We start from the raw sequence: 10,861 nt of genomic DNA on the forward strand, positions 1-10,861 counted from the left end.
TCATTGCAATGAAGGGGAGATGGGCCACGCTTGAACATTTATTTATTTGCTTCTGCACTATATAACCCATGCAAGCCCATCTTCCATTGGTCTTGTCCTGGGTAAGAGTGCACCCCAAGCTCTTATTTACTGCCAATTTTGAACGGACTGTAATTCATTCATTAATGTGGGACATTGTTCAGTTACCAAGTAACAACACTCCTTCAACAGGGCTAGGATACAATACAATACGTTTCTGTTGACATCCTCTCTAAATCACTTTCTATTTGGCTGGGATTTAATGAGGTGGTTTGTTTAACTGTGTTTAAATACTGTAACTTAGTACATTCCTGTTCTTTTAAAAAAATAATGTTGCAAACTGCTTTATCTACCAGTTTTGCAGCCCAGACAGAACTGCAAGTCCCATCAATATCTGTGGATTGAATGTAGGGCTAGGACTCCCATTATCGCATGTGGATAATGAGACTTGCAATGCAAGACATCATAGAAAGCAGTGGATCGTAGGAGGCTGTTAATGTATCATCGCTCTGGTTGTTGCATTTCAAATAGCTGGTCTGTGAATTCCTTTGAAAACAATGCATTCTTGAATAAAGCTATGTATAGACTAGGGATGGGAATCACATGTTCTGGGGCTGAATTCAGCAATCTTTGGGTCCTGTTCTGGCCTTCAGTACATCCCTAGATGTCCACAACTCTTCCTAGGATATCCTTTGGTAGTCTGCTAAAAAGTGGACGCTTCAGCCACATCGTATGCACTTTTTTGGCTGTACCCAAAAGGAAGTCTCTGTTCCTGAAAGAGGCCTAACCAAGCCAAGCCTCTTCCTCTTCCAGTGCACCTGCATCTCTTCCCCCCAAACATTCACCCCACATGCTTTCTTGCGGCAGGCACGAAATATGCAAAACCATCTCAGAAAACCTGGCTGAAGTGCATGTATATTCCCACCCATTTCCTCACTGCTTGTTCCTTTTTTCGAGGTTACAAGACTAAAACATTCCCTCTTCCCCTCTTTATTGTCCCCAGTTTTCAGGTTGGGAGCCAAGACGCACGTTCAAGGAAAGGATAGAATTTGTCTTTAACTGGATGTTTTTTTAAGTTGAGGAACAAGAAAACCTTATTATGAACAAATTTCTCTATTATTTTTTTAAAAGACAAGACAAGAAAGCTTTTAAGATACTGTCAGGACAGCCTTTGGCTGCTCCCTTTCAAGTCCTTTATTCCCTATAAGGAGCCCAGCCTTCTGCTGATATGAAGAGGGCTGGTTTGGTGCCCTGGATTCTCACATCTTTGGGAAGCTGGCCAAGTTGGCGATCCCACAGGCGTTGTCCATATTCCTGGCCATGAGGATGTAGCCCTTGTCGCCCCACTCTTCTCCCCAGCTGCGAAGAATGGAACGAGAAAGAAAAGAAAAGAGAGAAAGGTTAGAGTTTCTTCACTCACTTTTTCCATTAGCCAACAGGTTTCAGGTTGAAAAGACATCGCCCAGTTCAAGGATTTGTTCATCTGCGCTGTCTGCCTCTTCATGACCAGGCTTAAATCAAAACCCTATTTAAAGTGTGTGTGTGTGCAATGTGTCGCTATGCCTTCTCAACTTTCACATGTGAAAACCAGGAGGTGTGTGGCCAAGCAACAGCAGAGTGTGACCTACCAAATGTCAATTACACTGGGGACCTTTGGTATCCACTGGGGTTTGGTTCCAGGACCCCCTATGGATACCAAAATGCAAGTCCCATTAAATGCAATGGAAAGTAAAATGGTGTCCCTTGTATAAAATGGCAAAATTAAGGTTTTCTATATAATATTTTCAAGCCATGGGTGGTTGAATCCATGGATAAAGAATCCATAGTTACAGAGGACCAACTGTACTTCAATGAATGTAGTGCAGATGGGACAAACGATTGGTGTGTTTACGATCTGGTTGCAAAACATCAATGTTTTAAAAATGATAAAAGCTTTTTAAAACAAAAGCCAGCTGGAGACCACTAGAAAGCAAGTGAGCTTCACCTGTTTTTGATGATCCAGTGCTTGGTCCCTTTCTGAGTCCCGTAGCCCACTGCTAGGACGGCATGGTTGATGTTCTCAGCATTGCAGTTTTCATCGTAATAGACACCTGGGAAAGTCGAGGAAAGGAAGTCATTTTAACTTGATGTCCCTGCCATGCACTAATTTTGTGCTTCTCTATTTAAAGGCCTCCAAAGGAGAGCCCACCACCCTCCAAGATCTTACAGTCAAGAAGTTCTTCCAAAAGTTTAGGTGGCATCTCTTTTCTCGTAATTTGGATCCCTTGGTTCATGTTATAGTCTTTGGAGCACCAGAAAACAAGCTCCCTCCATCTTCCGCATCAGGAGTGGGCAAAGTGTGGCTTGTGGGCTGCTTGCAAAATCCAGGGTTGTTTTATGACTCCCATCATATTTCCATCCCCCCCCCAATATGTTTTACCTTAGAACGGCACATTTTTCCCACACCCAAGATCATTTTAGGACCAGAAAAGGCATGTTTTGAAACCGAACGTTACATCCATTCACCTCTTTTCTTTTTTAAGGCCTCTCCTTGATCAACAATGGACCAGTGGACCTAAAACAAGACCAAAAATGCCTCCATGCCTCTTAGTGGGCATCCAGGGACAATGGAAGGTGAGGTCTTCTAAGGGGTCTATTGTGGCCCCATATCCTTCCAGTCTTATGGCCGCTTCCTTATCTTTATCTTTCGCCATCCTTCCCTGACCAAGCAAGATCAACAACTTTTTCTGCTCGGACTTCTGCTGCTGAGCCCGCATCCTCCTTGACTCACCTCGACTGTAGAACTGGAAGGTGGACAAGCTGGCATCAATGCCCACAGACACAGGCCCTACCCGGGCAATGGCTCTTTTCAGGGCCCTCTCGTTGCCTTCGGGGATCTCTCTGTAGCCGCGGCACTTGGCTGCCTTGCCAGTTGGGTTGTACATACAGCTTTCATCCTACGAGAGAGGGAAGGAAACACATGTGCACTGAACATGGGTGATTTTGGAAATGATCTCTTTCAGTTTGCTGAAAAATACCTTCATACTGTTTTGGACTGCAACTCCCATCAGTCCCTAGCCAATGGTGAGGGATTATAATGCCTGGCGAATGGCACTACTGCCCACACCAGATTATTTTCTTTTGCCATTAATTGTATTAACCACCTTGACGTCGTGTTTTGAGGAAACGTGGGACACAACTGAAAAGAAACAAATGTACAGTAACACAACAGCAGCCAGCCTTACCTGGCCAATATAAGGGTAGGAATCATCCGAATCAATGCCTCGGTTGTCCTTGACGTATTCGAAGGCGTTGGTCATGTAGCCTCCTCCGCAGCCGTCATTGTCGGTGACGCAGTCTACCAGGTTTTGCGGACTCAGGTTCAACAGCTTCCCCGTCTTCCTCTTGAGTTGCGCCTCCAAGGCACCCACAGAGCTGAAGGCCCAGCAGGAACCGCATTGGCCCTGCCAACAAAGGCTGGGCATGAACTCAAACGGAAAACCCGCTCCTTTATTATACCAAGCCCTCCCTTTCTTGCTCACCCAGAACCTGGAAGGGGTTAGCAGCCCAACACAGAATGATAGAGTTGGAAGAGACCTCAAGGGCCATCCAATCCTCCCAATGCCATGCAGGAAGACACAGTCCAAGCACCCCCAGCAGATGGCCATTCGGCCTCTGTTTAAAAACCTCCAAAGAGGGAGACTCCATCATATTCCAAGGCAGTGTATTCAAATGCTGAACAGCTCTTACTGTCAGGAAGTTCTTCCTAATGTTCAGGTGGAATCTCTTTTCCTATAGTTTGAACCCATTGCTCTGAATCCTGCTCTCTAGAGCAGCAGAAAACAAGCTTGAGGCTTCAGTTGGCACACCAGCCAACTTCTCTATGAAGACTCAGGACAATCTACACTACAGACTTTTCTACCAAATCATTTTATACCAAAGGTTACAAAGAATGGATCAGGACTGTAATGTACATGACCGCAGAGCAAACCTTGGATGGTCATAAAAATAATCAGGATTTCTCCCAAATGATCCTAGGAACTGAACTTTCACATGGAGCTCCTCTTTCTGTCCTCTTTTTGGCCAAAACAAAGAATTAAATTGTCTTTCCTGGAAGTGTTCAGGAATATAGGCTGTAGTTCCTCTGGGCTCAACGGAGCACACCTTTGCTATTAATTCTTTTAAAAGCATGCTTCCTCTGTCACTATTGTGGGTTACCAATAAGTTGCACTGCGTTTGGGCTTAGTCTGGAGTAGAGTTTGGGGCTTATACTGGACAAGTACACTTAGCAAAACATAGGCAAAGGCAAAGTGGTGTCACCTGGTTCTTGACGGGGGTGACGTAGCCCTTCTTTCGGTAGTCCACAGCATCCGGGGCCCGCTTTTCCCAGTCTGGGATGTAAAGAGTGTCATTACTAGGCTTACGGGATGGAGGGACTTTGAGGCCGGTCATCTTCTGTACAACCTCCTCGCTGGTCTGGTGAACAAAACACAGAAAGACTTTTTAGTCCCTCTCAAAAGTGTGACGGGATGATACAACACTGCTTCCTGTTGTCATTCTGAGAAGGACTGAAGAAGAAAATGAAGGTATTTGGGCTTGCAACAGGGAAGGTCTGGGACAAAATTGGCTCCTGGTGCCCATGCAATTGCCCACCCTACCATACAAGAAGCAGAGTTTGCAAAGTTACTTAGTAAAACCCACCAACATAATGAACCTGTTTTAGCCACCCACAATGGGATTTCCTCAGTCATCCAACTTGCAAAATAGCCTGTGCTGAGACAGCTGTCTTCCATTGGCCAGGCACAATACAAAGCACGCTAAATGCAAGATGCACAGTTGAGGGAAATCACACGCTTATGACAAACTGATGTCTTTCACCTCTTGGAGAAACATTTCTCCAAAAATTAGAAGCATGATAACCGAGTCACTTTGTTTGACCCTAACTACTTTTATGGTTGTTACACAACCATAGGAAAACACGACATTCTTAGTGTGTGACAACACGCAATTCCTCCTCTCTATTTCTTCCCACTTACCATATCTCCCAAGTGGTTCATTGCCAGTTCAAAAGTGTGCCTTCCCAGAGAAAACTCCAGGTTATGGGTGTTGATGTATTTCAGGTTCTTTTCCCAGACCAGCCTTCTGGAGACTTCTTCCATCTATAAGGTACAGAGAATAGATCAGGATCATCAGGATACTTGAGCTGCATCTACACTGCAGATATAATACAGGTTGACACCGCTTTAACTGCCATAGCTCCACGCAATGCAAGCCTGGGATTTTAGTTTGTTGTGGCTCCGGAGCTCTCTCTGACAGAGAAGGCTGAATATCTCACAAATTTACAAATACAGTACTATAATTGCATAGCAGTCATGATATCCTTGCCATGGCAGTCAAAGTGGTATCAAGGTGCATTAATTCTGCAATGCGGATGCAGCCCCCGGCAACCAAGGCAAGATCTAAATACAGCTAAACCGTCTTTGCATCAAAAGATTTCGTTTTACAAAAAGGAAATAAACATTGCCAGTAATAAGATGGAAGTGAAAAAGTTTGAAGACAGAATAAACCCCGTTCAAAGTAAATAAAAAACAAAGGCCTTTCTAAATAAAAAGATATTTGTTTGCTGATGGAAAGAGGGCAGAGAGGGAGCCAACTCTCCAGGGTGACAAGACATCTTCCTATTCCAAGCCATGCCCTACATTTCAACCCTCTTTCCAGGAGCAATTCCCAAATGTCCTCCATGCTGAGCATGACCGAGAAGCATGAACTTATATTTATAGTAGTGCTTTTAGCTTTTGTTTGGTAATGGCTTTTATGGTACATATCCCTCTTTGTGGTTAGGTCACCCTGGTCTTGCCCAACCCTACATGGAGGTGGCAGGAACCGAATCCATGACCTTTTGTATGCAAAGCATAGGCTTTCCCTGGAATTTCTACCCGTTTACCCGCAGATTGGTTCACTCACTCTTTGTCTTGGGATGTAAAATGCCATACCTTGCCGTTATATTCCTTCTTGTGGGTTTTCTTCCACAGCTCCCACTGAGTGTCCAGCGTCTCATCTGGGTATCCAGTAGCCGTCGCGGCTGCCAACACGGCAGCTAGTCCGAAGGTGGCCCACCACATCCTGGAGCTGCAAAAGGAAGAAAAGGGTGAGCGGAGCCAGAGAAGACGAGACAAAGGTGACAGAATCATCACACTTAGGTATGTCGCACTTAGCGCATTACATTTCTATGCCGCTTCATAGCACTCTCTAAGCGGTTTACAATGCGTAAACCAATTGCCCCTCATGTATCACTTGAACTGCCATAGGGCCTGGGACAACTTGGAGGCACACAAAAGACATATGCACCATTTTTTCCCATCCCCCACATTTCTAGCATTGCAGAGTAACACACTGAGTATCCAAACGCATCTGAGGAAGTTGACTGACGTCTACAAAAGCACACACTGCCAACTTCTTTCTTTCCGTTAGTCTCAAAGGTGCAATAAGATCTCTTTACACACTGGAAATCATTCACAACTAAAGTCTGCGTTGGCATTTCCATGGAAATTATTTTAGTCCTGTCCCTTTTCTTCGGGTGACTTTAACTCTATTTTGCAATGCTCCGTTGAACTTTTACGTTGCTGCAAACACTAGAAATCTAGGGACAGAAGGAAAATTTCATTTGCGGAGGGCCTTACTCACCTGAATAAAAATAAGAAGACTCGGCCGTTGAATCTGAGCTTGTTGCAAGGCGAGATCTGCGAACACAGAAGCAAAAGCTGCCCGCTTCAACCACCAGCTGAGACAGATATTTGTGGGCCGTTTGCTTTTATGTCGTTTTTGAGGAAGTCTGGCCGGTGATGGAAAATCTGGCCTGTTTGTCTCAGGCAAATTTTACTCAGATTTACAGTCAAATGCAAAGAAATGAGGGAGGAAGGGAGAGAGAAGAGAAGAAAGGCCAGGAAGGCAGGCAGGCAGGGAGGGATGTGGGAAGAAAATCAAAGTCCCTCACATGATCCAGATGGATTTCAAAACTAACAGGAGGAAGGGGGCAGGGAAACATCTGTAGACCTCCATCTTCTCTGGATTACAAGATCTGTCTATTAGTGAGCCATTTTTATGGGCCTCGAGACCCCCAGATTCCCAACATCTCCCTTTTCCTGAGACCCCCCTCTCCTCAAAAATGAAGAATTGCATCTAAGGTTGCAAGATTGACATGGCCTTTCTGCTCCTGTTTTCATTGAGAGAGGGAAAAACCTCAGGGCAAAAGCCCTGCCTTGAAAAGTATGTGTATGCGTATATTTTGGCAGGCCTTTCCAACTTAGTTACCCTCCCCAGATATAGAGATATTTGTACCCTCATCTGTCTATTCTTCCCCGCCTATGTTTCTGCCTTTTTTTTAAATGTCTTTAATATTTTTAATGTTTTTATACTATTACTGTTTAATTCTGTTTTAGTATTGGGAATGGGGGGGGACGGTAAGTCTAGGATTGTAATGTGATGTATTTTATTGTTGTAACTTGCCCGGATTCTTCATGATTGGGCAGGCTAGAAATAAATCTATCTATCTATCTATCTATCTATCTATCTATCTATCTATCTATCTATCTATCATCTATCATCTGTTTCTCAATTGTCAGGCTTGGCGTTTAAACGGTTTTTACTAATATATTGTTGTTCCAGTTTGGAAGGAACATTCATCCCCTGCCATCCCACTTTGTCATCTGCTTTTGCACTGTTCCAGTTTCTCTTCCCACTTTCCCCCTTTATCTTTGGGTGACTTTCATTGCTGCAAACTGAGTTCAAACTAAATCTTGCTCTCCCCAGGAGGCTTGGGCAAAAGCAAAGCGCTGCAGTTTCTCCTTGCTTCTGGGTTCTTCCTCGATAACAATATTTGCCATCTTGATCACACTCTGATGTTGCTTGGCCACATGTAGGTCTCTCAGTTTTCATCTATGAAATGTTGGAGAGTATGTAAATCCATATGGGTGTGTGGTTTGAATGTTTGACATTGACTCTGGAGATCAGAGTTTGATTCCTTGCTCAGCCATCAAACTCACTGGATAAGTCATATGCTCTCAGCCTCAGAGGACTGCAATGGCAAGCCCCCCAAAACAAATCAATATTTCAGTGAATGAACGTGTAAGTTGCGTCCAAATCATGTTATACCTATGCCTCGATCTCCCAAGATGAACATGGGCAAGGCAAGTGACAGAAATCCAGTTCCTTCCAGAACTGGAGAAGAGATGAGTCTGCTCCGATTCATCCTCCATGGCTTGGGATGTGTCACGTCGGCAGCTGTGAGTCTTCCTCTCTCTCAGTCATACGGACATTTCTCTCATCTCAGAAATCCCCTGTTATTCACAAGCACCAGCGTTGGCTTATGAGGAATCGCCTTGAGCAAGTCGAAGCCAACCACTATTCAGTTGCCCCTCCAATTCTGCCCTTGAGAATCAGCATTGGGAGAAATAACTTCTTGGTGGTAAGAGCTGTTCAACAGTGAAAGATGTTCCCTCAGAGATTGGTGGAGTCTCCTTCTTTGGAGGTTTTTAAGCAGAAGATGGATGGCCATCTGTCAGAAGGGCTTTGACTGTCTATTCCTGAATGATGGAATGGGGTGGATGGCCCTTGGGGTCTCTTCCAACTCCATGATTCGATGATCCTTACACAACAACTTCACTGACTACTAATACCTTCTTCATGGCTTCTGTAATTCACACAACTGGGTTATCCTGCACCTGCACAGCCTAGATGCAATAGGGAGCTTCGGCTAAAGGCTCTCCCATATGAACAGGCCTTCGACATCGGAGGATTTGAACTCTTGTTATTGATCCTTGGTCTTGAAACAGGCAATGGCATGGATGAATATGGAAGGGATGTCTGCTTTGGTCCCAACTGCAGCCAGTCTTTTGAAATCTAAGACCCTTATATAGGGCAGCTGGATGTGGACAGGGGAACTGCGACAATGCTTTAAATGCTATAATATGCTCCATAGATGCAGTTGTGTGAGCCACAGACGACCACTGAACCAGTTACAAATATGCAATCTGGCCTTTCCTTGCACAATTCAAAATGCTGGCTAAAACCCTATACATGGCTTCAGTCCAGATTATGTGAACACCTGCATCTATGACAGCCTGGCGTAGTGGTTTGAGCATTGGACTGTGACTCTGGAGACCAGGAAAGTCATGCGCTCTCGGTCTCAGAAAACCCTGTGACAGGTTTGCCTTACGGTCGCCAGAAGTCAGAAACGACAGGAAAGCATGCAATAACAAACCAGCTTTAGCTGGTCCTTGTTTCAATTTGTTGTAAATCGCTTTGGGCCGTGTAACATTAGAAAAGTGGGGCAAGGAAGAAAAGAGAACAACAATAGTATGATGCCCTGGAGCAAGCTTTGGCCTGCAGGGCTATTTTTGGAGCCCTCCATCACTCCAGATTTCTAGGATTTCTGGCCATGTAACATGGGGAAAGGAGCAGATCAGAAGAAAGAGACAAAAACAAGGAGGTTTTAAGTGAAAACATGTGACCCAGTCATAAGATTTTTCTTCAGGATTAGGAATTTGCTGGCGAAGCTCTTTCAAAAAACCACAATTCCTGCCTGCTGGAAAGACGGAGGAAAATGCAAGCAGCTTAGACTGGACAGAAAAGCTGAAGCCATAAAGGGAACTGTGCTGCCCATTAGATGTTGCTGGACACACCATTGGTGAGTCTGGCCCTCAGGGCTGCTGGGAGTTGCACTCCAAAAACAGCAGGGAGACCTCCCTTTTGCCCACTGGTGGGTTTCCCAACATAGGAAAGCAAACCTGTAACTAGTCTGGGCCAGGATGGTATCATATTAAACAAGAAGCAAACAGCTCTGCTTTAGGACAAAACAAGCCTGCAGTGGAATCACACGGAAAATACAAAGCCAGTCATCTTAAAAACAGCCTCTCACGTGCCTTTTATTATTTTGGTACATTGGGAATGCAAATGATAAGAAGCATTTGCATGACTCCTGCTAATGGCTAGCAGATGTCCAATTCTTTCAGCTCTAGAGCCAGGGAAAGTTCATTTCGGGCGACTACATCTTCCAGAATCCCCCAGCCAGCAGGTTGACATGCTGGCAGAGGGTGATAGGCCCTATAGCTCATATTCACACCAACTGTGTTCGTGATGGGCAGGCATACATCGGAGATCACATACTCTTCTGGATAGCCCTAGACCTGAGCAGTATAGGTCTGTCTGTGCAGCACATTTTGAATAGTGTTCAGAAACAGACTGGCAGCCAGTGGAAGGATTGGTGCAAGGGAGATGTTATGAGCGATCCTTGTAAACAGAGTAAAAATGAACACATTTACAGTGGTCCCTCCACATTCGCTGGAGTTAGGGTCGACAGACCCCCTGTGAACATGGGGAAGCCACAAATAAAAAACACTATTCTTTTTACCTAAGAGAGCACCTCTCTAGGAATCTCCAGGTCCTCAAGTGCATGATCAACATCTGCCAGATGTTGATCACAGAATCATGGTGGAGGACCTAAAAATGCCCGGAGAAGTGTTGTCTAAGTTTTCTAGCACAACTCTACAGCCAACCTCTGGCAGGGATTCCTAGAGAGAACATATTAATTAAACCCACAAATAATCAAATCTGCAAGTCGAAGCAGCAAATGCGGAGGGCTGACTGTATTTGGTGTTTATCAATTACCCATAACCCGTACTTAAAGTAAGGGCTATATATTGTAATGGTTTCTTCAATTCTGCTCCCCTCTCTAGGATTTCCATTGATTATAGCAATGGGTCTTGCAAAAACTATGATGCGTTTTCTCCCGTCTTAATACCTCTTCTCCTAAGGCAGCAAGCCTTTTTTGTGATTCAAGGTGATTCAGAGGGAGAAGCATCCATCC

At 44.7% G+C, this 10,861-nt stretch overlaps 1 protein-coding gene across 1 annotated transcript; it reads right to left on the reverse strand.

Annotated features, from left to right (window-relative positions):
- Window positions 1–1,164: 1,164 nt before the first annotated feature.
- CTSK (cathepsin K) lies at window positions 1,165–7,169 on the reverse strand. Its single transcript, XM_042441155.1, has 8 exons — window positions 6,682–7,169; window positions 5,991–6,126; window positions 5,034–5,156; window positions 4,318–4,473; window positions 3,243–3,461; window positions 2,789–2,954; window positions 2,003–2,108; window positions 1,165–1,377 (listed from the first exon to the last, which is right to left on the reverse strand). The coding sequence occupies exons 2-8, from the start codon at window positions 6,117–6,119 to the stop codon at window positions 1,278–1,280; spliced, it is 999 nt and encodes a 332-aa protein (XP_042297089.1). The 5' UTR covers window positions 6,120–6,126; window positions 6,682–7,169; the 3' UTR covers window positions 1,165–1,277.
- Window positions 7,170–10,861: the final 3,692 nt, after the last annotated feature.

This window comes from Sceloporus undulatus, chromosome 9, assembly GCF_019175285.1.
Source record: "Sceloporus undulatus isolate JIND9_A2432 ecotype Alabama chromosome 9, SceUnd_v1.1, whole genome shotgun sequence".
NCBI lineage: Eukaryota > Metazoa > Chordata > Lepidosauria > Squamata > Phrynosomatidae > Sceloporus > Sceloporus undulatus.

Coding starts and splice junctions, on each gene's coding strand:
- CTSK (XM_042441155.1), bottom strand. CDS start 6,119: ATGTGGTGGGCCACCTTCGGACTAGCTGCCGTGTTGGCAGCCGCGACG. Junction 5,157..5,990: donor AGAAGGAATATAACGGCAAG/GTATGGCATTTT, acceptor TGTACCTTATAG/ATGGAAGAAGTCTCCAGAAG. Junction 2,955..3,242: donor CCTACCCTTATATTGGCCAG/GTAAGGCTGGCT, acceptor CCTCTCTCGTAG/GATGAAAGCTGTATGTACAA.